The 27,542-nt window shown below is 43.0% G+C and overlaps 1 protein-coding gene across 9 annotated transcripts in view; it reads left to right on the forward strand.

The window, feature by feature from the left end:
- Positions 1-26,920, forward strand: part of SLC33A2 (solute carrier family 33 member 2) — a 178,593-nt gene extending 151,673 nt beyond the window's left edge. For 7 of the 9 annotated variants that reach the window (XM_085604373.1, XM_085604370.1, XM_085604372.1 and 4 more), the window contains exon 6: positions 20,388-26,272. In XM_085604373.1, coding sequence (XP_085460499.1) covers positions 20,388-20,561 — 174 coding nt within the window. In that variant the 3' untranslated portion in view covers positions 20,562-26,272. Of the gene's footprint in view, positions 1-20,387; positions 26,273-26,454 lie in introns of those variants that run through there. The other 2 variants (XR_014961368.1, XM_085604374.1) reach the window with 2 other exon arrangements.
- The last annotated feature ends 622 nt before the right edge of the window (positions 26,921-27,542 follow it).

Genomic DNA, 27,542 nt, shown 5'->3' on the forward strand with positions numbered 1-27,542 from the left:
GCTCTTAAGCTACCATAGGAATTGTGCTACATCCGGCCTCTGCTATATCGATTTCTCTCGAGCAGGATTCTCTTGTCCTCTGCTCAGAATCTTCTGTCTCACAGATTGTATTGACCATCAATCACGGCCGCAACCTCCATGAAAGATACTGGTACAAGAGGATGTTATGAGACAGCGCTCTGGGAATCCATTGTGAAGTTGATGAATGATCTTCCTAGGGTACAACGGGAAGTCTTCCTACAAATAGTCAATACAGGCTTCACAGTGCTTAATAAGGTCATCAATGGAGTAACTGATTCCTCCCTTTACCCAGCATTCTTGGCTCCGTCTTAGGGTCCTACTCCAGAGTCTCAGCAGACAATACTTGATATTTCAGATCCAGAGTTTTTCCCCTCTTCGGCAATAAGATGCCGCACATAGAATATATAAATGGAGATTTGTCCGGCGCTCGGCCTGGAAAGGCTCAAGGACCAAAAATGTTCCCTCATACCCATTTTAGTATCAAGTAAGGGACAATAGACAATAGGCACTAAGCCATTAACCTTTGTTTCCTCTCTTCTGTCACTATCTCCAGTAGAAGACTCCATCTCACAATTTTTCAAGCAGAAGCCAGCTGCAAAGCATATAATTGAGGTCGCTCCTAAAATTCGGCGAGACCATTATCAGTATCAAGAACTTCCATTTGGCCTGAAGACATTAATCAGTACATTCTCCTAGTGCATGACAGTAGCTGTTGCCCTTTGGAGACACAAAATATTTGTCTGCCCTTAAACGATTGGCTGATTAAAGCGTCCATCCCTCAAGAAGCTCAGCTTCATTTTCACTTTACGTGCAGTCTCCTCCAAAGGTTGGGCCTTCAGGGTCATCCACAACAAGTCAACACCTCTCCCGGTCCAGACTATACACTATCTGGGTGCCTCCATCGACACTATACAGGCAAGATTGTGTCCTTTGGAGGAGAAACGGTTATAGATCCTTAGGAAGTGTCAGGTTTTCAAGAAAGCCGCTCATCCAAGGGTGAGAACAGTATCCTTGCCACTCGGCTCAATAGCCTCCAACATCTTTCTCGCTCTGAAGGCCTGTCTCCACAGGCGCCTTCTGCAGGAATGTTTAGTGGACCAGAGATTCCAACTGGCAAGCAATTGAGAAGACAGGATACAGCTGTCCCCTCATTCTAAGCTTTCCCTCAGATGGTGGTGCTCTCCAACCAACCTACTTCGAAGTATGTCATTTCATCAGAGAATCCCTCCTCAAACGATAGTCACGGATATCTCACTACTGAAATGGGAAGCCCACATATATCGCCTCCAAATCCAAGGCAACTGGGCACAGAGGGAATCGACATACATCCTCAAGCCGCGCGCTCTCCATCTAGCGCTGAAGGCATTTAATCCGTCCGCCAGATCCCACTCTCTGCTGTTTGAGGCGGGCAATACAACAATCATGTACTACTTCAACAAGCAGGGAGAGACGAGGTCCAGGCTCTGGTCACATAAGGCCCAGACATTCTGGAAATGGCTTCTAGCTGGGGACCGCACGCTAAAAGCAGCTCACCTTTCAGGTGTATAAAATGCTCAGGCAGGCAGGCTCTCTCAACAGACTCTTACAAGAGAACCACGAGTGGGTCTTAAACGATGACGTTGTCCAAATCACCTTCCTAAGGTGGGGAACTCAGCCATCTACTTCTTCGTCACTACGGACAACAGAAAATACTGAAGCTTCTCCTCGAGGTACTTCCAACCTAGCACACTAGGAAATGTGCTGCGGGTCTACTGGTCCGGCAAATTGCTTTTTGCTTTTCCGCCGATTCACCTGAACCCAACAGACTTCCACGAATTGTCTCAATGAAGAATCAAGATTATCCTCATACCTCAGGAGTGGCCACCTCAGTGGTGGTTCATGGGCTTCCTTCTCCGGTCTGTCCACATCTCAAACTACCATGCAGCCCAGACCTGCTAACGAAGTTCAGTGGCCAGATGGGACATCCAGCTCTCTCCTCTTATAGTTGACAGGATGGCTTCTGAGCTAGTGCTGTTCGGATAATTATTTTGGCCGAAAGTCTGCATAGGCATTCTTAAAGAGGCTAAATGGCCTTCCACAGGTGTCGCAAATGGAAGAGATTTTGCATATGATGTTCCTTTAAGAATGTTAAACCTACACCTTGCCAGAAAAATGTAATTCCCCCTTACTTTCTCCAGTTGGTTCAATCTGGCGTTCAATTCTCTCCACCTAGTATCTTTTATTGCCTATAGAAAACATCCTTCAAAACCCTGTTTTTCTTCAGAATTCCCGTCATCAAGGATTTTTTAAAAGGGGTTGAAGCAATTTTTTCCTTCCCATTTTGTACCCTTCCCCTCCAGGGGAACTTACTGTAGATCCTGTATGCTTTATACAGGACTCCTCATGGGCCCATACACAAAGCATCTCTCTAACATCTATCTTGGGAATCTTTTTCCTTGTGGCGATCACATCTGCCTGCATGGTTAATGAGAGCAAAACTCTGTTCTACAATGAACCATACACTGTTGTCTTCGCCCTAGCAAAGTGGCTCTAAGAACTCACCCAAAATTCCTCCCAAAGGTTATGTCAGACTTTCATGTCTACCAGACTATCTCATTACTTACATTCTTTCAGAATCCCTCTACTCCAGCGGAAAGAACTCTTCATTCCCTGGATGTGAGGAGAAAACACTGAATATCCACGGATTGCACCAATTGATTTTTAACTATGATCCGGTCCATACAGGTTTAGCCACCTACAAGCAATCCTTTCCCCGTTGGATAGTTTTTCTTGTATCCTATTGTGCTATCAAAAAGCTACCAAAACACTCTCACCTAACCGTAAAGCACACTCCACTAGGGGTGAGCTGACTACTGCTGCTTTATGAAGGAACATGCCTAGTCCAGAAATTAGTACTGCAATCCCTTGGAAATCAGTTCATACGTTCAAAAAGCATTATTGCCTAGACTCTGATGCTTGAGCAGATGCTCAAGTGGAGCAGGCTTCCTCAGGAATCTCTTTGCTGGAACATCCTAGTTCATCCTCGGTCCCCTCCACCGCTCTTGCTATTCTATTCAGTGCTTATGACTATAAATGGGAATCCCCTGCAAGAGAAGGAGCAATTTCTTACCTGTAACTCCAGTTCTTTCGTAGGAGCATTTCCATTATAGTGATAAGCAACCCTACCACCTCCACGGTGGAATGGAAAGAGGTATTTATGCAAAATACATATGCTCTCACTTCGCCTTCAAAAAGAACTGAAGCAACTGCCATCTGCTGAGCATGATGGGATACTGGTGTTCTCAGGGTTCCTAAAGGTGCAGTTTCTTTTTTAGCCAGATAATAACTGCCTATGAGGCTACTCTGTCCTGCTCTCCTGTATTCCTATCATAAAAAAGAGTTTGTGAGGGGGATTTATGCTGCTTGCAAATCATCTCATTTTGTCCTTATTTACTTTAATTTGGCCCTTTTTTGTCTTCATGATGAAGAATGTGGCCATTGTAACCTTGGTTATAGGCTGCATAATCTGTCTCTTACTTAACTGTCTTTGCAGGCATTCCTCAAGAAAGGCAAAAGTCTACACTTAAGATATATTGAAGTGCTCCGGGGTCCCCGCACGTGGACGGGACTATTCAGTGCTTGGGACTATAATGGAAATAGCCCTACGAGAGAACTGGAGTTATAGGGAAGAAACTATTCCATTGTTATAGAGGTTACATGTATGACTCACCTCACCGTAGGACGGGATATGTATGATTGTATTAGATGTTACATGTATGACTCACGTACATCGGACTACGGGATGTATGTGACTGTATCAGAGGTTACATGTATGACTTACACCGGAGGACAGGATATATGTGACTGTATCAGAGGTTATGTGTATGACTCACTTACACTGGAGGATGGGCTGTATGTGAGTGTATTAGATGTTACCTGTATGACTCACTCGCATTTATGATCAGATATATGTGATTGTATTCGTGGTTAGGTGTATGACTCGCATACATTGGACTACGGGATGTATGTGACTGTAACACAGGTTATATGTATGGCTCACACCGAAGGATGGGATATATGTGACTGCATCAGAGGTTACGTGTATGACTCACTTACTCGGAAGGATGGGATATATGTGACAGTATCAGAGGGTACGTGTATGACTCACACCGGAGAACGGGATATATGTGACTGTATCAGAGGGTACGTGTATGACTCACACCGGAGAACGGGATATATGTGACTGTATCAGAGGATACGTGTATGACTCACACTGGAGAACGGGATATATGTGACTGTATCAGAGGGTACGTGTATGACTCACACCGGAGAACGGGATATATGTGACTGTATCGGAGGTTACGTGTATGACTCACACCGGAGGATGGGATATATGTGACTGTATCAGAGGTTACGGGTATGACTCACTTACCCCGTAGTTGGGATATATGTGATTGTATTAGATATTACCTGTATGAGTCACTCACACCTAGGATGGGATATATGTGATTGTATTATTAGTTAGGTGTATGACACACCTACCCCAGAAGATGGGTTGTATATGTGATTGTCTTAGATGTTTCTTCGGGGGGGTGGCATATATGTGACTGTATCAGAAGTTACGTATATGGCTTATCTACACCAGAGGACAGAATTTATGTGATTATTTTAGAGGTCACGTGTATGACTCACGTACACCAGAGGACGGGATACATGTGATTGTATTAGTGGTTACGTTTGTGACTCACCCACACCTTGGGTGGGATATATGTGATTGTATTAGTGGTTAGGTGTATGACTCCCCTATACCAGAAGATGGGTTTTATATGTGATTGTATTAGATGTTTCACGTATTACACTGGAGGAAGGGATATATGTAATTGTATTAGAGGTTATGTGTATGACTCACCTACACCAGGGGATGAGACATATATGTGATTGTATTAGTAGTTACGTGTATGACTCACCTACACCGGAGGACGGGATATATATGTGTGATTGTATTAAATGTTATATGTATGACTCACCTAACCCAGAGGTCGGGCTGTATGTGATTGTTATAAAGGTTACATATATGACTCACACCGGAGGACAGGATGTATGTGGTTGTATTAGAGGTTACATGAATGACTAACCTATTCCAGAGGACGGGACATATGTGATTGTATTACATTTAACGTTTATGATTCACCTATACCACAGGATTGGATATGTGATTGTATTAAAGGTTATGTGCATGACTCACGTACACTAGAAGACGGGATATATGTGATTCTATTGTATGTTGTGTGTATGACTCACTTACCCTGGAGGATGGGATATATGTGATGGTATTAGAGGTTACGTGTATGACTCACCTACACCTGAAGAGGGGATATATGTGATTGTTTTAGATGTTACTTGTATGACTCCCTTACACCGGAGGACAGGATATATGTTATTGTTTTAGAGGTTACGTACGTGTATGACTCACCTACACCAAAAGATGGGATATATATATTTGATTTTATTATATGTATGACTCCCCTTCACCAGAGGTAGGGCTCTATGTGGTTGTAATTAGGCCTGGGCGGTAAATTCCGTTCCGCTCGCGGAATTTCGGTAATTTCGCGTTCCGCGGAGAACGCGAAATTGCCCAAAATTCTGATTTCCGCGACTTCGCGAAATTTTTTCTTGTTCGCGTTCTCAAAATGCGTGTTCGCGAGATATTACTCCCTGAGCACGCAAACAGCAACTGTGAACAGGAAAAAAGCATCGCGAACATGCAATTCCGCGTGTTCGCGGAATTTCTGCATGTTCGCGGAGATTTGCGTAACGCGATTACGCAAATTCCGCCCACCCCTAGTTGTAATAGTGGTTACGTGTATGACTCACCTACTCCAGAGGACGGGATATTTGTGATTGTATTAGATAATACGTGTATGATTCACCTACCCTAGAGGACGTGATATATGTGATTGTATTAGTTGTTACGTGTATGACTCGCCTACACGAGAAGACAGGATATATGTGATTGTATTAGATGTAACCTGTATGGCTCACTTACACCTGAGGACGGGACATATGTGATTGTATTAGTGGTTACATGTATGACTCACCTACCCCGGAGAACAGGATATAAGTGTGATTGTATTAGAGGTTACATGTATGACTCGCCTATCACAGAGGACGGGATATGTATGATTGTATTAGATTTGACTTCTATGACTCCCCTACACGAGAGGACAGGATATATATGTGATTGTATAAGTGGCTACGTGTATGACTCAACCACACCAGAGTCAGGGGGCTACAGCTAATTTACACTGGAGTATGGCATATATGTGACCGAGTAACAGGGTTCGGGTAAGGTTTGCCTGTTGCAGAGAATGGGCTATATGTGACCGTGTGAGAGTGTACAAATATGGCTCACCTATTCCAGTGATCAGTGATGTGTGTGACCGAGTGACAGTAGTCAGGTATGGCTCACTTATACTAGAAGAAGGGAATATGTGTGACCGAGTGATGGGTGTTATGGCTTTGAGTCTGAAAGATAGTTTGAATCAAAAGTCAGAAGCTTGTGCATCTAATAAATGCAGACAGCATGTAATACCAAACTCTCATTGCTGAGGGCACAGCTTATTCAGATAACTGAATTTGAAATACTGAGTCTTCAAGGGCACTTGTGATGCTAGTGTGTTCATGTTGAGTTTTATTAAGGTGTGCTGTACTCCTCGGCTTACTGCCTGTTGTGATGTCAAATATCATTCATAATGTCCCTATCTCCAGGTGGAGATCGCCAGAGTAGAATAGTCACCTTTGCTGAAAATATAAAGACGCGATTCACTTGCAGCTGGACTGTGAGCGAAGGCTGCAATGCTGTGAGGCTTTTGCGTGAACAGGAATAGTCAATGATGGCAGAAGGTAGCCAACCATTGCTCTCTACAGTCCTTTAGGTCCACTTGCACTCTTAAGTTTATTCTGACAGCCTACCCTACAGGCCATGTTAAGTATGGGCTTTTTGTTGGGCGTTCTTTGTTGGGTTGTTGTTCTTCCCTAACACAATTGCTCAGCTATATTGTTTTCTCGCCAAAGGCTTGTGTCTCACCAGCCTAATAAATACTCAAAGCCAAGCAAGAACCAATTCAGTCACCACTCGTGCACAATGGTGGCCAGGTTGGGGATCACAACAATCCACTGTACACATGCAGCTGTCTTTGCTACAGCTCTCCATCATCTCAAGAAAACATGCTATGCCACTCACGAAGAAGACAAGATTTTGACACTTTTATCGGAGTTATTCCTTGGAGGAATACCACTTGAGGAACTTAACAATGTTTCAAGCCAAGTTGGTGTTGGAGGCCAAGAAGATGTTTTCCACTGTGATGAAAAAACAAGGTTGAGGTGGTCATGGTCCTAGAAAAGACCATTTTAATTGGATAGATTCTCTCTATCCCGCTGTTGTGCAGAGCTGGCCAAAGATTTCTCCAAAAGAGACATATGTCCAGATTAAGGAAGCAAAAATAGTACAATGTAAGTCTTCATTAAAATTCTAAATCTAATGCTGTTTGAATGGGCTTCCAATTTTGCTTTCATTATGGGTGGAAAGGATGTTCCCTCAGATAAAATAAAATTCAATTTCAGTCCCTTTGTATTTATTCAAGGGCAGTATCAGAATATCTTGCCAAGTGTGACATTATCTTGCCATGTTTTCTAAATCATTCCACCCTAAAGGAATTGTTTGTATGTGCCGTCAATGTGTCATGGGAGTTCACGATATCCTTAATTGGTTCAGGGGATCTTTTCAAATGTGGAAAGCCATTATTCTGTCTTCACCTCTGTCCCACAATTTTTTTGAAGTTGATCAAGGAGTTCAAGGTGGTCCCAGAGAGAAAAGGCTGTGCCTGAACAGAATTTAGATATCAGACAAAATAGCAGCAGAGATCTGTTGCATTCCAATCGCACTGCATAAGAAGGGGAAATTCCAACCTTTGTAAATTCAGCATTTTTATTCCTTGTTTTCTTCATAATCCATCTTTGTAACTTAACACAGTTTATTGACAACAATGCTATTCAAAGGACCCCGTTTGCTTCTCATGAGGCAATTGTGCCCATCCAGGCCTCTTATTGCTCCACGTAGGGCCATGTACTTCACAAAAAACAGCTTGAGAACTTAAATCCAATGCATTTCGGGCCTTGAAGATGCCCTTCGTCAGGGAAAGCTGTATAAGTCTAGAAATCAGAAAGAACCCCTGTTAGTCTAACAAACTTCAATGAATGAGTGGATTATAATTACATGCATTCTATTTATATCAATTCATAATGCCTAGCAAATGCCCTTCATCAACGTAAAAAAATTGCCATGTATGCGTAGTTATGAAGTTTGCACCACACAGAAACCTCCCCCACTCCAACCTCGATTTAAAACCTGCCATATTAACCGCGTGGTTAAGCAAACATTCACCCTGCCTAATGTTCCCTGAGTGAACCCTTTTTTTTCTTTCCGATGCTCTTAACTTTAGGAAAATGAGAGTTGAAATTAATTCTATAATGACGCTCCCCTCCACCCGGAGTTAAACCCATTTACCAGTTAATCTGTTGAAACTGATCGTGACTGCTCGCAACTCGCTCATCTCTCTCTCTGCCAAGACGGCTAGCAGCTAAATGTTCTTCACCTGCGTTTGTAATTTAACCTCTCTTTCTGAGCTGAATTGAACCAATCACGATGGGTTACCACAATTCACTTAAACTATATGCAGTCTTGTGTCGTAAAAGAATACTTGAAATACTAAACCAGCATCCTAGTAAACTGAAACAACTACAGGTCCCATCTACCATTGCTCTCAAACTATTCCAAAATAAAAGGAGCTTTCGACCTCCCACATCCCGTGTCAAATTATAAAAGTTCAATGATGCTATACTAACATAAAAAACTACAATTGAAAAAGGCAATTGAATAGGGTTAAATACATGAATCTAAACAGATTAAACAATGAATAATAATTTCATTCATCTTGATGTAACATGTCCGAATTAAGACCTATGGTCACTTTGTTAGTTCATGGCTGTCTATGCCACCATTCCACGGGTCGGATATGACTTCTGGTTTGTGAATTAAGGTAGCATTGTCTCCGGAGTTGTAGCGCGAACAAAAGAGTCATTTTAGTGTGGGTGCAGTCCTGCTGGTGAGGCAAAAAATTCATTGTTAAATGCTCTTAGAGATGCAGTTGCACACCTTTCTTTATCGACTTTCTCATAGTAATCCATTTAGGCAAGTTTGCGTGCAGATTGGAAACGTGCCTCGCCTCGTGGCACGTGAATAATAATATCAGACAAAATAGCAGCAGAGATCTGTTGCATTCCAATCGCACTGCATAAGAAGGGGAAATTCCAACCTTTGTAAATTCAGCATTTTTATTCCTTGTTTTCTTCATAATCCATCTTTGTAACTTAACACAGTTTATTGACAACAATGCTATTCAAAGGACCCCGTTTGCTTCTCATGAGGCAATTGTGCCCATCCAGGCCTCTTATTGCTCCACGTAGGGCCATGTACTTCACAAAAAACAGCTTGAGAACTTAAATCCAATGCATTTCGGGCCTTGAAGATGCCCTTCGTCAGGGAAAGCTGTATAAGTCTAGAAATCAGAAAGAACCCCTGTTAGTCTAACAAACTTCAATGAATGAGTGGATTATAATTACATGCATTCTATTTATATCAATTCATAATGCCTAGCAAATGCCCTTCATCAACGTAAAAAAATTGCCATGTATGCGTAGTTATGAAGTTTGCACCACACAGAAACCTCCCCCACTCCAACCTCGATTTAAAACCTGCCATATTAACCGCGTGGTTAAGCAAACATTCACCCTGCCTAATGTTCCCTGAGTGAACCCTTTTTTTTCTTTCCGATGCTCTTAACTTTAGGAAAATGAGAGTTGAAATTAATTCTATAATGACGCTCCCCTCCACCCCGAGTTAAACCCATTTACCAGTTAATCTGTTGAAACTGATCGTGACTGGTCGCAACTCGCTCATCTCTCTCTCTGCCAAGACGGCTAGCAGCTAAATGTTCTTCACCTGCGTTTGTAATTTAACCTCTCTTTCTGAGCTGAATTGAACCAATCGCGATGGGTTACCACAATTCACTTAAACTATATGCAGTCTTGTGTCGTAAAAGAATACTTGAAATACTAAACCAGCATCCTAGTAAACTGAAACAACTACAGGTCCCATCTACCATTGCTCTCAAACTATTCCAAAATAAAAGGAGCTTTCGACCTCCCACATCCCGTGTCAAATTATAAAAGTTCAATGATGCTATACTAACATAAAAAACTACAATTGAAAAAGGCAATTGAATAGGGTTAAATACATTAATCTAAACAGATTAAACAATGAATAATAATTTCATTCATCTTGATGTAACATGTCCGAATTAAGACCTATGGTCACTTTGTTAGTTCATGGCTGTCTATGCCACCATTCCACGGGTCGGATATGACTTCTGGTTTGTGAATTAAGGTAGCATTGTCTCCGGAGTTGTAGCGCGAACAAAAGAGTCATTTTAGTGCGGGTGCAGTCCTGCTGGTGAGGCAAAAAATTCATTGTTAAATGCTCATAGAGATGCAGTTGCACACCTTTCTTTATCGACTTTCTCATAGTAATCCATTTAGGCAAGTTTGCGTGCAGATTGGAAACGTGCCTCGCCTCGTGGCACGTGAATAATAATATCAGACAAAATAGCAGCAGAGATCTGTTGCATTCCAATCGCACTGCATAAGAAGGGGAAATTCCAACCTTTGTAAATTCAGCATTTTTATTCCTTGTTTTCTTCATAATCCATCTTTGTAACTTAACACAGTTTATTGACAACAATGCTATTCAAAGGACCCCGTTTGCTTCTCATGAGGCAATTGTGCCCATCCAGGCCTCTTATTGCTCCACGTAGGGCCATGTACTTCACAAAAAACAGCTTGAGAACTTAAATCCAATGCATTTCGGGCCTTGAAGATGCCCTTCGTCAGGGAAAGCTGTATAAGTCTAGAAATCAGAAAGAACCCCTGTTAGTCTAACAAACTTCAATGAATGAGTGGATTATAATTACATGCATTCTATTTATATCAATGCATAATGCCTAGCAAATGCCCTTCATCAACGTAAAAAAATTGCCATGTATGCGTAGTTATGAAGTTTGCACCACACAGAAACCTCCCCCACTCCAACCTCGATTTAAAACCTGCCATATTAACCGCGTGGTTAAGCAAACATTCACCCTGCCTAATGTTCCCTGAGTGAACCCTTTTTTTTCTTTCCGATGCTCTTAACTTTAGGAAAATGAGAGTTGAAATTAATTCTATAATGACGCTCCCCTCCACCCCGAGTTAAACCCATTTACCAGTTAATCTGTTGAAACTGATCGTGACTGCTCGCAACTCGCTCATCTCTCTCTCTGCCAAGACGGCTAGCAGCTAAATGTTCTTCACCTGCGTTTGTAATTTAACCTCTCTTTCTGAGCTGAATTGAACCAATCGCGATGGGTTACCACAATTCACTTAAACTATATGCAGTCTTGTGTCGTAAAAGAATACTTGAAATACTAAACCAGCATCCTAGTAAACTGAAACAACTACAGGTCCCATCTACCATTGCTCTCAAACTATTCCAAAATAAAAGGAGCTTTCGACCTCCCACATCCCGTGTCAAATTATAAAAGTTCAATGATGCTATACTAACATAAAAAACTACAATTGAAAAAGGCAATTGAATAGGGTTAAATACATTAATCTAAACAGATTAAACAATGAATAATAATTTCATTCATCTTGATGTAACATGTCCGAATTAAGACCTATGGTCACTTTGTTAGTTCATGGCTGTCTATGCCACCATTCCACGGGTCGGATATGACTTCTGGTTTGTGAATTAAGGAAGCATTGTCTCCGGAGTTGTAGCGCGAACAAAAGAGTCATTTTAGTGCGGGTGCAGTCCTGCTGGTGAGGCAAAAAATTCATTGTTAAATGCTCATAGAGATGCAGTTGCACACCTTTCTTTATCGACTTTCTCATAGTAATCCATTTAGGCAAGTTTGCGTGCAGATTGGAAACGTGCCTCGCCTCGTGGCACGTGAATAATAATATCAGACAAAATAGCAGCAGAGATCTGTTGCATTCCAATCGCACTGCATAAGAAGGGGAAATTCCAACCTTTGTAAATTCAGCATTTTTATTCCTTGTTTTCTTCATAATCCATCTTTGTAACTTAACACAGTTTATTGACAACAATGCTATTCAAAGGACCCCGTTTGCTTCTCATGAGGCAATTGTGCCCATCCAGGCCTCTTATTGCTCCACGTAGGGCCATGTACTTCACAAAAAACAGCTTGAGAACTTAAATCCAATGCATTTCGGGCCTTGAAGATGCCCTTCGTCAGGGAAAGCTGTATAAGTCTAGAAATCAGAAAGAACCCCTGTTAGTCTAACAAACTTCAATGAATGAGTGGATTATAATTACATGCATTCTATTTATATCAATTCATAATGCCTAGCAAATGCCCTTCATCAACGTAAAAAAATTGCCATGTATGCGTAGTTATGAAGTTTGCACCACACAGAAACCTCCCCCACTCCAACCTCGATTTAAAACCTGCCATATTAACCGCGTGAACAGAATTTAGGGCATTTTGAACACAAATAATTGCTGTGTTGCTATTAAGTCCACCCTTTACCCATTTATTCACCATTATAAACTATTGACGAGGAGTGTCCCTAGAGAAATCTTTGGGTTCAAGCTTCTCCTTTCAGTATATGTAATGGATAATTACATATACTGAAAGGAGAAGCTTGAACCCAAAGATGAAAGTGAAAGACTCAGTAACATTGACAAACTAATAAAGTAAATAAAGCGTTCTGTAATCTTCCCTCCAATTACTGATTCACTCAACCATCCCTGTAGATATTGTTTATTTACACAGAAGAATGAAAATTTGCTGAACTGTGTGAAGGTAAGTTTCAATTCTATTAAGGATGTGAAGGCGTGGATTATGCTTTTTTCCTTCGCTTTAATATTCTCCATTTCAAAACAGCAGCCATTTTAAACATCTCAATACTACTTTTCCCATGAACATCTGGGAATGCAAACAGTATAAAAGTCCTTCTTTAATGTTCGAAGAGTGGTCCCAACATAATCCTCTGTCTCTGCTTGTACTCCCTCTTTCTTTGCATGAATCATGCCGTAAATTCCATTTCACGCATCTGATTTCGATCCGCCAATCCCTGCAACGTTTCCATTCCATTCCAAACCATCCTTGGTCAAAAGCAGGTAACACTGTATAACCATTACTGCATGCAGAGACAAGGACAACGTAACCATATTAACGGCTGGACACTATAGGATTGTAAGCTTTAACATGGAAACAAGATTACTTACTTTATAACAGGGCGGGTGCGTGTCTCTCTTGACCGCCGGGTAAGATAATCCTCGCCTCCATTTCCTTAATAGAATTGAAACTTACCTTCACACAGTTAGGCAAATGTTCATTCTACGTTAGAACCGGAGGTGAGGATTATGCTAGTTCAAAGCTTACTCACCACCAATTCAGCCACTTCCCCCACCGGCTTAAAATCGACTCTCTCAAAACCAGAGTCTGAGGTACAATCCGCTGCACGCAATAGATCCTCTGGGTGTGCCCCCAGTTAGAAAACTTTCTAAACCATTGCTCACTGTGCGGACTGTGCCCCGAACACTTTGGTATCTATGCCAGCTTCTTGCATCACCCAACGGACCCATCGGACTATTGTTGGAGACAACACCACTTTGTATGGTTTCCTGAATGCAATGAGAAGCTGCTTTTCGCCCGGAGGTCAGACCTCTTCAGTCATTTCCTCATATGCTTTGTGGCAGTGCACAGCACACAGCTTAGGAGAGTTTCTGAATGCTGGATAAGATATTGTACGAGCATTTGATTTGGTATGTCTACTTATTGTAAAAACTACCCCATCTCGAGAAAATACTCTGGCTGTGAAATACAATGCATGCGCATCCAAAACCTGCCTGCACAAGACAAAGCAAAGAAGCATTGCTAATTTAGTTGAAAGTTCTTTCTCGGATAAAAACCTATTCGGTTGCCGTGACAGGAAAGGTTTCAGGACCAAGATCATGTCTGAAAGTACTAAATAACGTGGTTAAGGAGGGGGATAAATGTGAATGTATCTAAGCAACCGGCAAGCAAACGGATGTTCTCCCACCGGGTCCCCGTCATTGGGAGCATGTCCCGCAGAAATAGCGGGCCCATAGGCATTAATCGAATGGTATGCTAACTCGTCTTCTGCTAGACTGGGCAGAAAATTCAGCACCTGTACTATATCTGTGCCCACGGGACCCACACCTCATCGCAAACACCAATGTACCCATCTTGTCCAAGAAGAGCGGTTATCATTTGGAAGTACTGTCCACCCAGGCGCTGGATAGGAGGACTTCAACATGCCATGTAAAGCCTGGGGTTGTCTGTTATCTGCCACGCCAGTAACTGCAAGTATCCGTCCGTTACCTGCCGATGTAGCATTAGATCCGGATTGAACAGAATGTGAGGAAACCCAGAAAGTCGGATTGGAGAATCCCAAGAATGTTCCAGAAGAACCGGAAACGACTCCTGCGACCCTTATACAGACGTTATCATGACCACCTCGTCCTGTTGCTGGTGCATCTGAGCCGACGCCTGAGTGATCTTTATGAAGGAGGGAAAAGCATAACCTGGCTCCTGATTCCTGTCTTGTGGAAATGTATCTGTTGCCATCGCCTGCAGGTCCAGTCTCTAGCTGAACAACCGCCGCAGCTGGTGATCGAGACACAACACAAACCGGTCCATCAAGAAAGGGCCCCAGGAGTCCTTTAGTCTTTGGAAGACCTGAGGATCCAGCTTTCATAGACTCGAGTCCTGGAAGTACCTGGAGTGCAAATCCACTATTTGGTTCACTTAGCCTGGGAGGTACTCCGCAGTGACAGATACCTGATTTTCCAGAGAAAAGTTCCAGAAATCATTTGCCATTTCTGCCAGGGCGTGGCACATGGTGCCTCTCAAATGATTGATATATCTCACTGCTGAGACAGTGTCCATTTTTAACAGGACACAAGACTGTATTCGATTCTCGGTCCAAAACAGGACCGCAAATTATCTTACCAGGAGCGCTATACAATATATATGTAAGCTCTGTTCTTCGGTGACCAACTTCCTGCTGTGGCGAAATGTCCACACCGGGCACCCCAGCCAGACCTGCTGGCGTCCAATTCAATCACCAAGTCGGAAGTGGAACCAAGGATTGCCCTCCAATTCCATGCTTCCATATGGATAAGCCACCATCCTATTTCCTCTTGGACCTCATCTGTCGGCGGAACTGACTGGGTGTATGTCAGACCCTTCCTCAGATGATGCACCTTTAGTCGCAGTAGGGCTCGATAATGGAGCGGCCCTGAGAAGATTGCCTGGATCGAGGAAGAGAGGAGGCCCACCAGGCAGGAAATCTGTCTGAGTGATGTTTAAGGCTTGGCTAGGGTTTGGTGGTGTTCGTTCCTGATCTTTATCATCTTCCAAGAAGGAAGGCTGAGGGACACCGTAGAAAAATCTTCGACAAAGTCTAAGAAAATTGCTCTTTGGGACAGGGGAGAGAAGCGACAACTTTTCATTGATTACAACCCTAGACCGCGCAAGAGGTTGATCGCAGTCTGTAAGTGGGAGACAGGTTTCTTGGAGCATTGAGCAATGAGGTGAATCTCCTCCAGGTAGACATTTAGCCCGATCCCTTACACTCTGAGGAATTCTACAGCCGGTTTGAGGACCTTTGTGATGCACTACGGGGGTTAAGGGGCTGACAAGAGACGAATGGGAGCGCAGTGAACTTGAAAGTCTGGGACTGCCACAGAAACTGCAGGAATCCGCGGTGAGGAAACACTGGGACTGACAGGTATGTGTCCTTCAGGTCCAGGCACACCATCCAATCTGATGTAAGCAGCACATCCCTGAGGAAATGACGTCCTTCCATCTTGAGGTGGCAGTAGACCAGCCACTCGTTGAAGTACCTGAGATTAATAACTGGTCTGGGGCCTTTGTCGGTCTTGTGGACCACAAAAATGTTGCTTAGAAACCCATTGGGGTGCAACCCGGATGACAGATGGCACCTTTGTGCAGGAGGGCCAGACCTTGTCGTCTATAAGCGCTGCGTCGCAGGCAGAGAAGCATATAGGCCTTGGGCAGATAACCTGGTAAGGGCAACCGTAACACTCTATGTGGAAGCTCTGCACTGTTTGTAATACCCATGCGTCTGAAGTGATTGAAGCCCAGGCCAGGAGGAAACCTGCCAGTCGCACCCCTACTCTCATCTGGGCAGAAGGAAGGATACTTACCGTTTGCTTTGATGCTACTGGCCTGTCCTTTGCATCCGCCACAGAAACGTTGTCCTCTTGTCGGGTAGAAGTTGGTAGAGCATTCGTTATTCTAGTACTGTCTTTCTTAGGTATGCAGTTCCTGTAGGAAAGAGAAGTAACATCTTCAAATGTTGTAACCTGTCAAGTGAAGTACAGTGGCAAGAGGGGGTTGTCCCTTTTGTAATTAGAGCCCTCACACACCTTTACAGGGTGCCATGCTTCATCATAGAGCCTTTGCCTTTGCTCCTCGCCAAGGTGGCGCTGCAATCCTTGATGGGCCCCCACAAGGGGGCTCTTAAGCAGGGATCTTTTATCCTAGGCCGTTTTGTGAAGTGTCTGTATAGGGCCCTAGGTGTAGATGTGTGCTGGTGTTAGTGGAGAGTGGTAAGTGATTAAAAAAGATCAGGTAGGGTACAGGACTAGGGACTTATTATTCTGCGTGTCCACCTGTCTCATTAAAAGTATGGTTGCCACCAGCGGAGGCAATGATCTCTGGTGGGTGATTTATTGTGAGTTTAACATGTTTCTTGCCTTAACTTAGTAAAAAAAATGATCTGCAGCAATTCATCAGCACCGATATGGAAAGCTAATTAGATAATACATCTACACAGTGCCAGGGCCCAGGAGTGTCATAACCGTGGTCCAGGCGAACATGTGGCCCAACACCCCAAGGAGGTCTCCCCAGCGATCCTGACCTCGGATCTGGTGATCCCTGACCTCCCTCAAGCTGACGCCTGCAGCCTCAACCTGAAGGGTCCCCCCGACCGCACCCGGAGGCATTCCCCAAGATACAAACCTAATTATTGAGCTGGGGTATGGGGTGCTTGCCAGCGCCACCAGACTGCTTTTGAAGGGCACATTTGGTACCCTCCTTGCATACTCCAGTTTGAGACAGTTCAAGGTGCCCTTGGCTCCCGCTCTGGCGCAAAACTGAACTAAGGACATGAGAGTATTCTCCCCTCTGTCCAGCCCCTCCTCTGGGAGGGACCCCTGAGTCATTCCAACCCTTTTCCCTGGGGTTCTTAAGGGATTACCTGTGGGTGGCTCTTCAGATTCGTCATGGGACATGACTCAAGCCTGAAACCACATCACTCTTCGACCGTCTGCACATTTGGACTTTGCTGGACTTCATCTGGAACCAAGTGTGCACCAAGGAAGACTCCTGCTGCTCCTGGTCTCCATGTTGTGCAAGTCTTCTTCATCATCTGTGTCTATGCTTCTTCCAAAGACCTGTGGTCATCAAGGACACCCAAAGTAATCTCCCTTGAAGTGAAGGAGTCGCTCCCCTGCATCTGCAGGCACCGCAGCAAAGCTGATCGGTCTGCTACTCCTGATATCCCATGGACTTTGAAAGGTTCAGCAACATAGGTGGTGGTTCTACAACTCCCTCGAGTCCTGACCTGTCCTCTCTGCAATTTTGAGGCCAGTATACCTTGTCAGAACCGCTACGACTGAACCCCTGTGCAACGCGTTGACTTGAAGTTCCCAAGGCTTGTTGGCTCTGCACTCCAGAGATCTTCAGGCTACTAGAATCTCCAGCCAAGTACAGCTTTCACACCGCATCTGCTGCACCATATGCCTTCCTTCTTGGTGAGCTGCTTTATGTCCTCTTGCGGCTCCTGTGTCTTTGGCTTGTGGGTCCTCCTGAGGGTCTTCTCCTGCCTCAGTTGACTCCCCTGCTTGCTCAGGCCTGTTCTGACTCTCTTGCTTCTGGTAAGTTTGTTGGATCTTGTTGGTCCCAACGTTGCTCCTTCTTTGTTCTCCATGCCATTTGTGCCTTCCCAGGCTTGTTGGTGCTCCCGCTGGACACCGACCTCCTGGTCACCGACATGGGACAGCTCTTGCATGTCTCTTGGTCTTCCTCAGAGTTGCCTGGTCCTCACAGCTGCAATGCCAAGGTCACCATTAACTTGTCTGAACCGCCCGACATCGGTGGGCATTGCTCTTCTATGCCTTCTGGTCACTCCTGGGTGGCATAGACTCTGTCCCCTTTGCTTGCAGGTTCTTCACTTCCAGAATCTACCCATCGGTTCCACCGGACTGCTTCACCTTCTTCTCTAGAGGCACTTTTCTATAAGTCTTCCATTGTGATCTACGGTGGTTTCCGACGTCTCTTCACCCCTATGCACCTGGCTTTCCTGGTGTAGGTAACCTGGTCTCTGGATCATCCACTGGTGGGGTGGCTCTTCAACCTATCGTCCTCCAAGGGAATTCTCCGGGTCCTCTGGGAAGGGTCCTTCTTCTCCGAAACTGCAACAGCGACTTCTCCTTTGACTTTAATTGGGGACACGGTTGTGTTTCCACTCTGCACACAGCCTCCTTGGGGTTCCTGGAAAATTACCTTGGGTAGTTCCGTGTGTACCCGGCTGCTCTGGATCTTCTGGTGCAAGTCCCGTCTTCTCCTACAGTTTGAATTCCCCTTTCTTAGTATATGGTTTGGTTTCCCCCTGGAGACCACTGCATTTTGTACTACTAACCTTATTGCAATTAAAGTATTGTCGTATATTATGTTGACCTCTCCGGGATGGAGATATACCAATGTGTTAGTGAGTGTTGTGTAATAAATAGAAGTATTTTTATATAAACATTGTATGATACTTTTTCGTTTAACCTACACTACAGGATTAAACTGGTAAAACAAACTGCTGAACGCTCCTTCAAGATAAGCCTGAAGGCTTCTTTCCACGTCTATCACTTTGAGAGCTTTCTGTGGCTATCAAAAACCCCTAAATTACTATAAGGGTTGCCTGGATTAGTGCAGGGTGAATTACTTAAATGAGTGTGCACAATATACTAAGCCAGCCTCCTATATCGACCAACTGTTCGTGGGGTACTCTGAAACAAAGAAAGATTGTGCAGTGCAGAAGTTGACTATCGTGCGACTGGTCGTCCTCTGCATCAAAGTTTGCTATGCTCTAGCCAAAAAGCAAACTTCTGGAGGCTCAAGGGCTCATTCCACCGGAGCAAAGGCTGCAACCACGGCGATGCAACATGGAGTTTCAGTCCTCCATATTTGTCAGGTAGCAACGTTAGTATCCCTGCACACGTTTACCAAGCACTTGTGCCTGAACAGTCAAGTCCACAGGGACGGCATTTTTGCAGGGCTCCCAGGTCTAAACTTGTCCGCAGTCCCTCCTCTGGGAATGGTATTGCTTGGGTATCTATTCAAAGGTAAGGAATCTGTGGCTAGATGTCTCTATCAGATGGACAAGTTACTTACCTTCGGTAAAGTCTTATTTGGTAGAGACATGATCTAGCCACAGATTCCTTACCTATCCACCAATCCTCCCTGCACTGCGGACAGGTTTCTAGGGTCAGGGCTGATCCCTTTCAGGGCCCTAGTTGTTCATAAACACACCAATGTAAGTGCACTTCATGGCTCCACGCTTCTGGTGTGGAAAGTTGTGAAATATTAACTGACGTCAGCGTGCCTAGGTGGAGCCTATATAGGTGACGCCGATGTCACTTCCAGCGCAGACGACGATGTCACGCGAAGCCGACCGACACCACCTACTTACTCGCAGGGTTATTGCCCGAAGAAAAATCTTACAGAAACAGTCTGACGCCTGGGAAATTAAAAGGTGAGGAATCTGTGGCTCTACCCAAAAAGGCTTTACCGAAGGTAAGTAACTTGTTTGACTGCCTGAGAAACAAAGCAGAACACTTAACTGGCTGCTGAGCAGCGAAGAAAGAGAGAGTACAAGCAAGGACAGAGGACTATATTGGGGCCACGCTGCGGACATTAAAGAAGGACTTTTGAACTGTTTGTTTTATCTGATGTTCATAGGAAAATTATTAGTAGTTTTGAGATGTTTAAAATGGCTGCTGTTTTGAAATAGTGTATATTAAAGCAAAGGAAGAAAGCATAATCTGTACCTCCAGTCCTGCTGAAGAATGCCCAGGGCAGGGCAGTAACATGATCGGAACTTGAAATATATGTGATGCACTACAGTGAAAGAGCTCTCAAGTCCTGTGTTTTCTCTTGCAGGCCACTCACTACAGTTTTCTTGCCACAGTGGAAGTGTTGGGCAAGCTTACCTTCAGTGCCTTTGCTGGTGGACTCGTGGATGCTGTTGGTTTTGTTCCCAGCTATTTCCTCTTCCTTCTGCTGTCTGGGCTGACTGTCATTCATATCCATAAAGCACCTGTTACTTTAAGCTGACCACGTGTGAAAGAGACATGTTTTTTATATCCTTGTCGTCAGTGGTCTTGACTTCCCAATGCAGTGCACGGATCCTGTGTCCATCCTAGAGCGGTGCTCTGGACGACTCTATGGGTCCTTTCGTGTATGGAGACTTTGACTGCTGTCTACCTTACACCATCCCACATACGTACTTGAACAGTGCAGGAAACGCAGCGTGATGAGAGTATTACCCTCAGGAGATTCCCTGGAAACCTAGGTGGTTGTCTTTGAATGTAATAAAATGTTGTGCATGATTAGTTTATCTGAAAAACTAACTCTTATTGAGTGTCATTGTGTAAATCTGCCTCTATGTACCAGGCACACACCACTATACTAACATAATACTGTTTTTCACAAAATAAGGAAATGACACGTTGATGAAGTACACAATATTAACTAGTTCATTTGCAGACGGCTCTGCCGAAGGTATCATCATAGGAGTGGGCATTTCTGCGGAGCCCTTCTCTTGCACGTACTGCAGGAGGCTGGCTCATACTTGGTGTACACCTATTGTTGATGCACCTTGCACTGAGTCCAGGCAACCCTTAGTGATAGTTGTAGTGGTTCCTGATGACCAAAGCTCTCAAGGGAAAGCTGTGGAGAGCAGCTGAGGGTGTAAAGCGGCCACACAGTCAGTCAATGAAGCATGCACACAAGACAGCACCAGACTAGTTCTCTTCATCGTACAATGCTTTTTAACTCCTCACCACCACTTGTTCCCTCATTCGCTCCTCCATTACCCCACACTGCATTCTTTTTTGGGGTAAATTTGCGCTTTTGTGCGGAAAAAACTAAATTACCAATCCAAGTGCTCTTTAGTATCAATAAATAAAAAACTAAAGCAAATTGTACCAGCATATGACATCAGGCATGCTCATACCAGTTTCCAACTACAAGTAGCAATCATGTTGTTTGACAGTGCTGCACAGTGTCGGGAAAAGCAGGATGCTGTAGAGCATCACCAGAAGGCATTGGCAGAACATATAGATCCAAAAGGCGAGACCTATTGGCTTTGTCAATGCTCGCTTTCTAAGGCACTTGAAGATTTGGAACTTGTGCCCTAGGTGTTTACTATTTAATAGCATTGCTCTATGCTTATTTTGCTTTCACATGTTTCATTTTGAATAAAAAAGTTTTCTTTTTTAAAGTGCATTTTTTCCCAGAAGCAAACCTTTATTTTTCTTAATGAAACAAGATCCAGTTTCAAGCTCTTTTTTGACTATATTTTTATTGGCATGGCAATAGAATCACAGAGCGGGACAGCATTTGTAATACAATTCTGCTTACATTTACACTTTTTTGTCCCTTTCTGAGTGACACAGAACGCGCACCAACATACCATGGATGATATCGATAACTCGTCTGAACGCAGAGCTGAAACTTTCATGAATACCCATGAAGAAACACAACGTATATATGCACTTTTTGAGGACACTACAGGAACCAGCTGAAGTATAACATCAATCCAATCCAATATCAGACAACTATTATACACTTCCAAAAGAGCCATCAACCAAAGACTCCACGCAAGTACTCTAATCAGGTATCATAAAGTACAACGGATTCCAAGAGGCTTAAGAATCGCTCTAAAATCTACCTTATGCAAAAACAACCCACGATTTACTGAAAAATGGGAAGCCATCTTAAACAAATGCTCATTAGACCTTATTTTGTTAATCGTTGAGGAACTATCCAAATTACTTGAAGAGTTAAATAAAGAAATTGAAGAACTTCGACAAGAAATTTCCACTAAATTATCAGATGTAGATTGGAATGCCACTTTAGCAGACCTTAATAAGAAGCTTGAAGAATACACCAAGGAGATTGAGAGAAAAATCAGAAAATTTAAACGTGACAATGTAGATTACAAGCTAGGAGAAGTGTATATGTGGGCTGAAGCATATGCATACAAAAGACAACAACGCAAACAGACAGGTCAAACATCAGACACGGATGCTACGTCATCGAACGATTCTTCTACTAGGAACAGACCGCCTAGAGCCTCTCCCATAAACATCACACCAGCTGATACAGGTGACTTACAGCAACCAACCATTGAAGGTCCTTCAACCAGCGACACAAGGCAACATTTTTTAGGTTTAGGCCCAAAGCCACTAGAAGATCCAGGAGGAAAAACAATCACAAAATCAGTGGCAAAGAGTACCCGCAGTCAGAAAATCTCATAATTAACATTTCCAGTCATCATCTCACGAATTTTCAAATTCAAACATTACAGAAAGGAACTTCCTTTGTTCCGACATATCACTCCAATCAGCTTGAGACAGAAATACGTTTTTTCAAATGTATGCGTCTACTGAGACTGAAACACTATTTTCAAAACATCATGAACACACCAGATATTCCACGGGACAACACTTTATTGGGAATTCGCAATAAGAGTACTTACATGGCTCCCATCAGCCACAAAGTATTGGACGCCTTTGAAACGATTGTGTGCAAAGAATTCAAGAAGATCACGTATCACAACAGGAACAACTTCAGTAACATCACTCAAAAAGAACAACAAACCTTAAGAGAACTAGCCACGAAGCGAGAAATAACCATACGACAAGCTGACAAAGGAGGAGCATTGGTAATTATGGATTCATCCTTTTACGAAGACAATGTGAATGAACATGTTAATGATTTAGAAGTATACATGCAGGTATCATCTGATCCCACTAAAGAATTCCTCAATATTCTCACGATGATCATTAACACTGCAATTGAAAAGGGGACCATCAATAAGGAGGACAAAAAATACTTAATTAAGGATAATCCATCAATACCCTATATTTACATGCTACCAAAAATCCACAAACATGCCACCAAACCGCCATTCAGACCCATTGTTTCTACCATCAATTCACTACACGAACCTGTTGGAAGATATTTGGACAAACATTTCCAACCAACAGTTCAGTCCATGATTACATATATCAAGGATACCACAGATTTTCTAAACATAATCGAATCCACTCAAGATCAAATCACTCCAGATACCACACTTTGCACTATAGACGTTAAATCGTTATATACCTCTATACCTCATGACAAAGGATTAGAGGCTATTGAATAGTTTCTTTTGAACACAGACAAACCCAATGATTTAAAGGTTTTCCTGATGGAACTCATGCATTTTACACTGTACCACAGTTACTTTGAATGGTCTGGAAGATTCTACATTCAGTGCTCTGGAACTTCTATGGGCAATTGTGCCGCTCCTACATACGCGAATCTATACATGTATAGATTTGAACTTGATAACATCCTAACCAAACAAGAATGGGCTGAAAACCTCATCCTTTACAAGAGGTACATCGATGACATTTTCATCTTGTGGAAAGGCTCAACCCATCACCTTGAGTCTCTTATCAAAATCCTCAATACTGTTGATCATCGTATTGAATTCACTCACTCTATCAGCAAGAGTACCATAACATTTTTGGACACTCTCATAATGAATAACAAGGGACATTTAATTGCACAAGTATATACCAAATCAACCGATCGTAACAATTTACTCCATTTCTACAGTTTTCATCAGCCATCACTGAAAAAGCATCTTCCATACTCGCAATTGCTTAGACTGAAAAGGATATCAAGCACCAATGATCTATGCGAAACAAGTAAAGCCTCATGTATTGAAAAATTCAGACAACGCAAGTATCCATCAGAAGTTTTGGAAAAAGCCATTTCAAAAGCGGATAAATCGACACGACAAATGTTACTTCTACAGAAACCTTCAAAAAAGACAGAACCCAAGATGGTTTTTGTGTCTAAATTTTCTACACAAAGTTATCATATTAATAAAAACATTCTTAGATATTGGCCAATGTTAAGTAATGAAGTAGATTTTAGAAACATCTTTGAAATACCTCCCAGATTTGCTTACCAAAGAGCACACAATCTCAAACAAATTCTATCTACTTCTAGTACACCCTCGACGTCCGATTTCAAAGAAACTACACCTTGTCTAAACTGGCAACTGTAACTCCATTATCAAAGGCAATACTATTCAACATCCCCACAAAGGCCACTCGATTAAACTGAAGGTAACTGCGACGTGTAACAGTCAAAACGTAATTTACATGCTAAAATGCCCATGTGGCTTAGTCTATGTGGGAAAAACTGAAAGAGAAGTCCGCATAAGACTTAATGAACACAAAAGCAATATCCGAATTCAACAGGTCAAGTCTCCGATTGCCAACCATTTCCACTGTTTTTAAATATTTGTCAACTACGTTTTCTAATTCTAGAACAGATACCCATCATTAAGGGAAGAAACAATACTAAATTTCTCTTGCAAAGAGAAATATTCTGGATAAACAAACTGGATTCCCTTCACCCAAAAGGTCTTAACGAACGGTATGACCTTGGCTGTTTCCTGTAACCAATCACCTGAACTGCAACCCGCGATACTGACTGTACATTTTGTCCCTTCTTGGAACACGATTGTATAACCTTCTGATACCTGCCACTGTCTTATTTTCTTATTCCTGTTCTTATATTCATATTCCCGTTTACCGCAAACGTTTATGTTCTAAAAAACACCTGCCAGCTTTCTAAACATTTGTTATTATGTCGCTCCAACTGTTGACTTATTTCACTGTTATAAACGTTTTTTACTCAGGTCCTCAATTACAATTAGTTTTTATTAATTTGCCGGTCAAATTCATCATGTGTGTACATCTATTCAAACGTTATTCTTTACATGCTATCTACACTGTTTTCCATTTTTGATCCCGTTTTTATTATAATTTACAACTGAGTGGCTTTTGTACACTTCAGGCTTCTATCATTTCATTCCACACCACTTTTTATATTTTCAGCACTTGACACCCTTCACCGCTATATTCTTTCCTCGGCAAAAATATTTGTAGCGTTAAAACTACGAGTCTTTTCTTCTTGTAGTTCACATTGCTTGCCGACTATTTGAATGCTGCGCATCTGACTAGATGTCACACGCCACATCGTGCTAACCCTTCCGGTTACGTTATGATCGTCTCACGGATTGAAGACACTGTACTTTGATTCTAACCCGTAAGTTCACATTTAAATCTCTATGACAGGTCACGTCTTTTAGTTATTGGTGATATCACAGTCAAAGTATTATTTACTTCGTGGGTTCACCCGTTTTAATCATGGTGCATTCTCACGCTGCTTTTGTCAACACAGTCCTCCCGTCTATTCTAATGCACTAGTTTCCCGGTTGAATCACGATGTATTTCCACGCTGTTCTTGTCAACGCAGTTTTTCCGCTCATTTCAACGCACTAGTCTCACTACGGCAGTATTTTTTACCATTCTCAAGACTCTAAAGTACCGGCTTGGTTTACGAATGTTTAGAATAGTAACACACTACCTTCCTGTTTAGAGCACAACTTTTGGTACGTTGGGACTACCATTTTCACTTTCTTCTGTTTTTGTTTCTTCACCAGTTCACCCACTTCATTCCCTTTGATTCTACTATTACACATGATACGATGTTTTATCGCTAAAAATCAGGCTGATTCCTCGTTTCCTCCTATTTTTGTAGTGCCGCCCCTGACGAAGGGCTCTGACAGCCCGAAATGCATTGGGCATTCAGGCAAATACGAATAACAAGTGCCACAAGTAATTAATCTGAGAATGTTTATGGATTCCTAAAATTGAAAGGTTCAATAAAATACAATTGACCTTGGAGCAAAACCAACGTTTACTTTATTCCATTGAATTGAAGAATTTTCATTTTTGAGTGCAACACGAGTGACACGCTCCTACCCAGGAACGTGCAAACTTTCCAAGGGCAGGGCAGTAACATGATCGGAACTTGAAATATATGTGATGCATTACAGTGAAAGAGGTCTCAAGTCCTATGTTTTCTCTTGCAGGCCACTCACTACAGTTTTCTTGCCACAGTGGAAGTGTTGGGCAAGCTTACCTTCAGTGCCTTTGCTGGTGGACTCGTGGATGCTGTTGGTTTTGTTCCCAGCTATTTCCTCTTCCTTCTGCTGTCTGGGCTGACTGTCATTCATATCCTTAAAGCACCTGTTACTTTAAGCTGACCACGTGTGAAAGAGACATGTTTTTTATATCCTTGTCGTCAGTGGTCTTGACTTCCCAATGCAGTGCACGGATCCTGTGTCCATCCTAGAGCTGTGCTCTGGACGACTCTATGGGTCCTTTCGTGTATGGAGACTTTGACTGCCGTCTACCTAACACCATCCCACATACGTATTTGAACAGTGCAGGAAACGCAGCGTAATGAGAGCATCACCCTCAGGAGATTCCCTGGAAACCTAGGTGTTTGTCTTTGAATGTAATAAAATGTTGTGCATGATTAGTTTATCTGAAAAACTAACTCTTATTGAGTGTCATTGTGTCAATCTGCCTCTATTTACCAGGCACACGCCACTATACTAACATAATACTGTTTTTCACAACATAAGGAAATGACACGTTGATGAAGTACAGAATGTTAACTAGTTCATTTGCAGACAACTCTGCCGAAGGTATCATCATAGGAGTGTGCATTTCTGTGGAGCCCTTCTCTTGCACACACTGCAGGAGGCTGGCTCATACATGGTGTACACCTATTGTTGATGCACCTTGCACTGAGTCCAGGCAACCCTTAGTGATAGTTGTAGCTCTCAAGGGAAAGCTGTGAAGAGCAGCTGAGGGTGTAAAGCGGCCACACAGTCAGTCAATGAAGCATACACACAAGACAGCACCAGACTAGTTCTCTTCATCCTACAATGCTTTTCAACTCCTCCCCACCACTTGTTCCCTCATTCGCTCCTCCATTACCCCACACTGCATTCTTTTTTGGGGTAAATGTGCGCTTTTGTGCTGAAAAAACAAAATTACCAATCCAAGTGCTCTCTGCCATTTAGTATCAATAAATAAAAAACTAAAGCAAATTGTACCAGCATATGACATCAGGCATGCTCATACCAGTTTCCAACTACCAGTAGCAATC

This window comes from Triturus cristatus, chromosome 5_1, assembly GCF_964204655.1.
Source record: "Triturus cristatus chromosome 5_1, aTriCri1.1, whole genome shotgun sequence".
Lineage (NCBI taxonomy): Eukaryota > Metazoa > Chordata > Amphibia > Caudata > Salamandridae > Triturus > Triturus cristatus.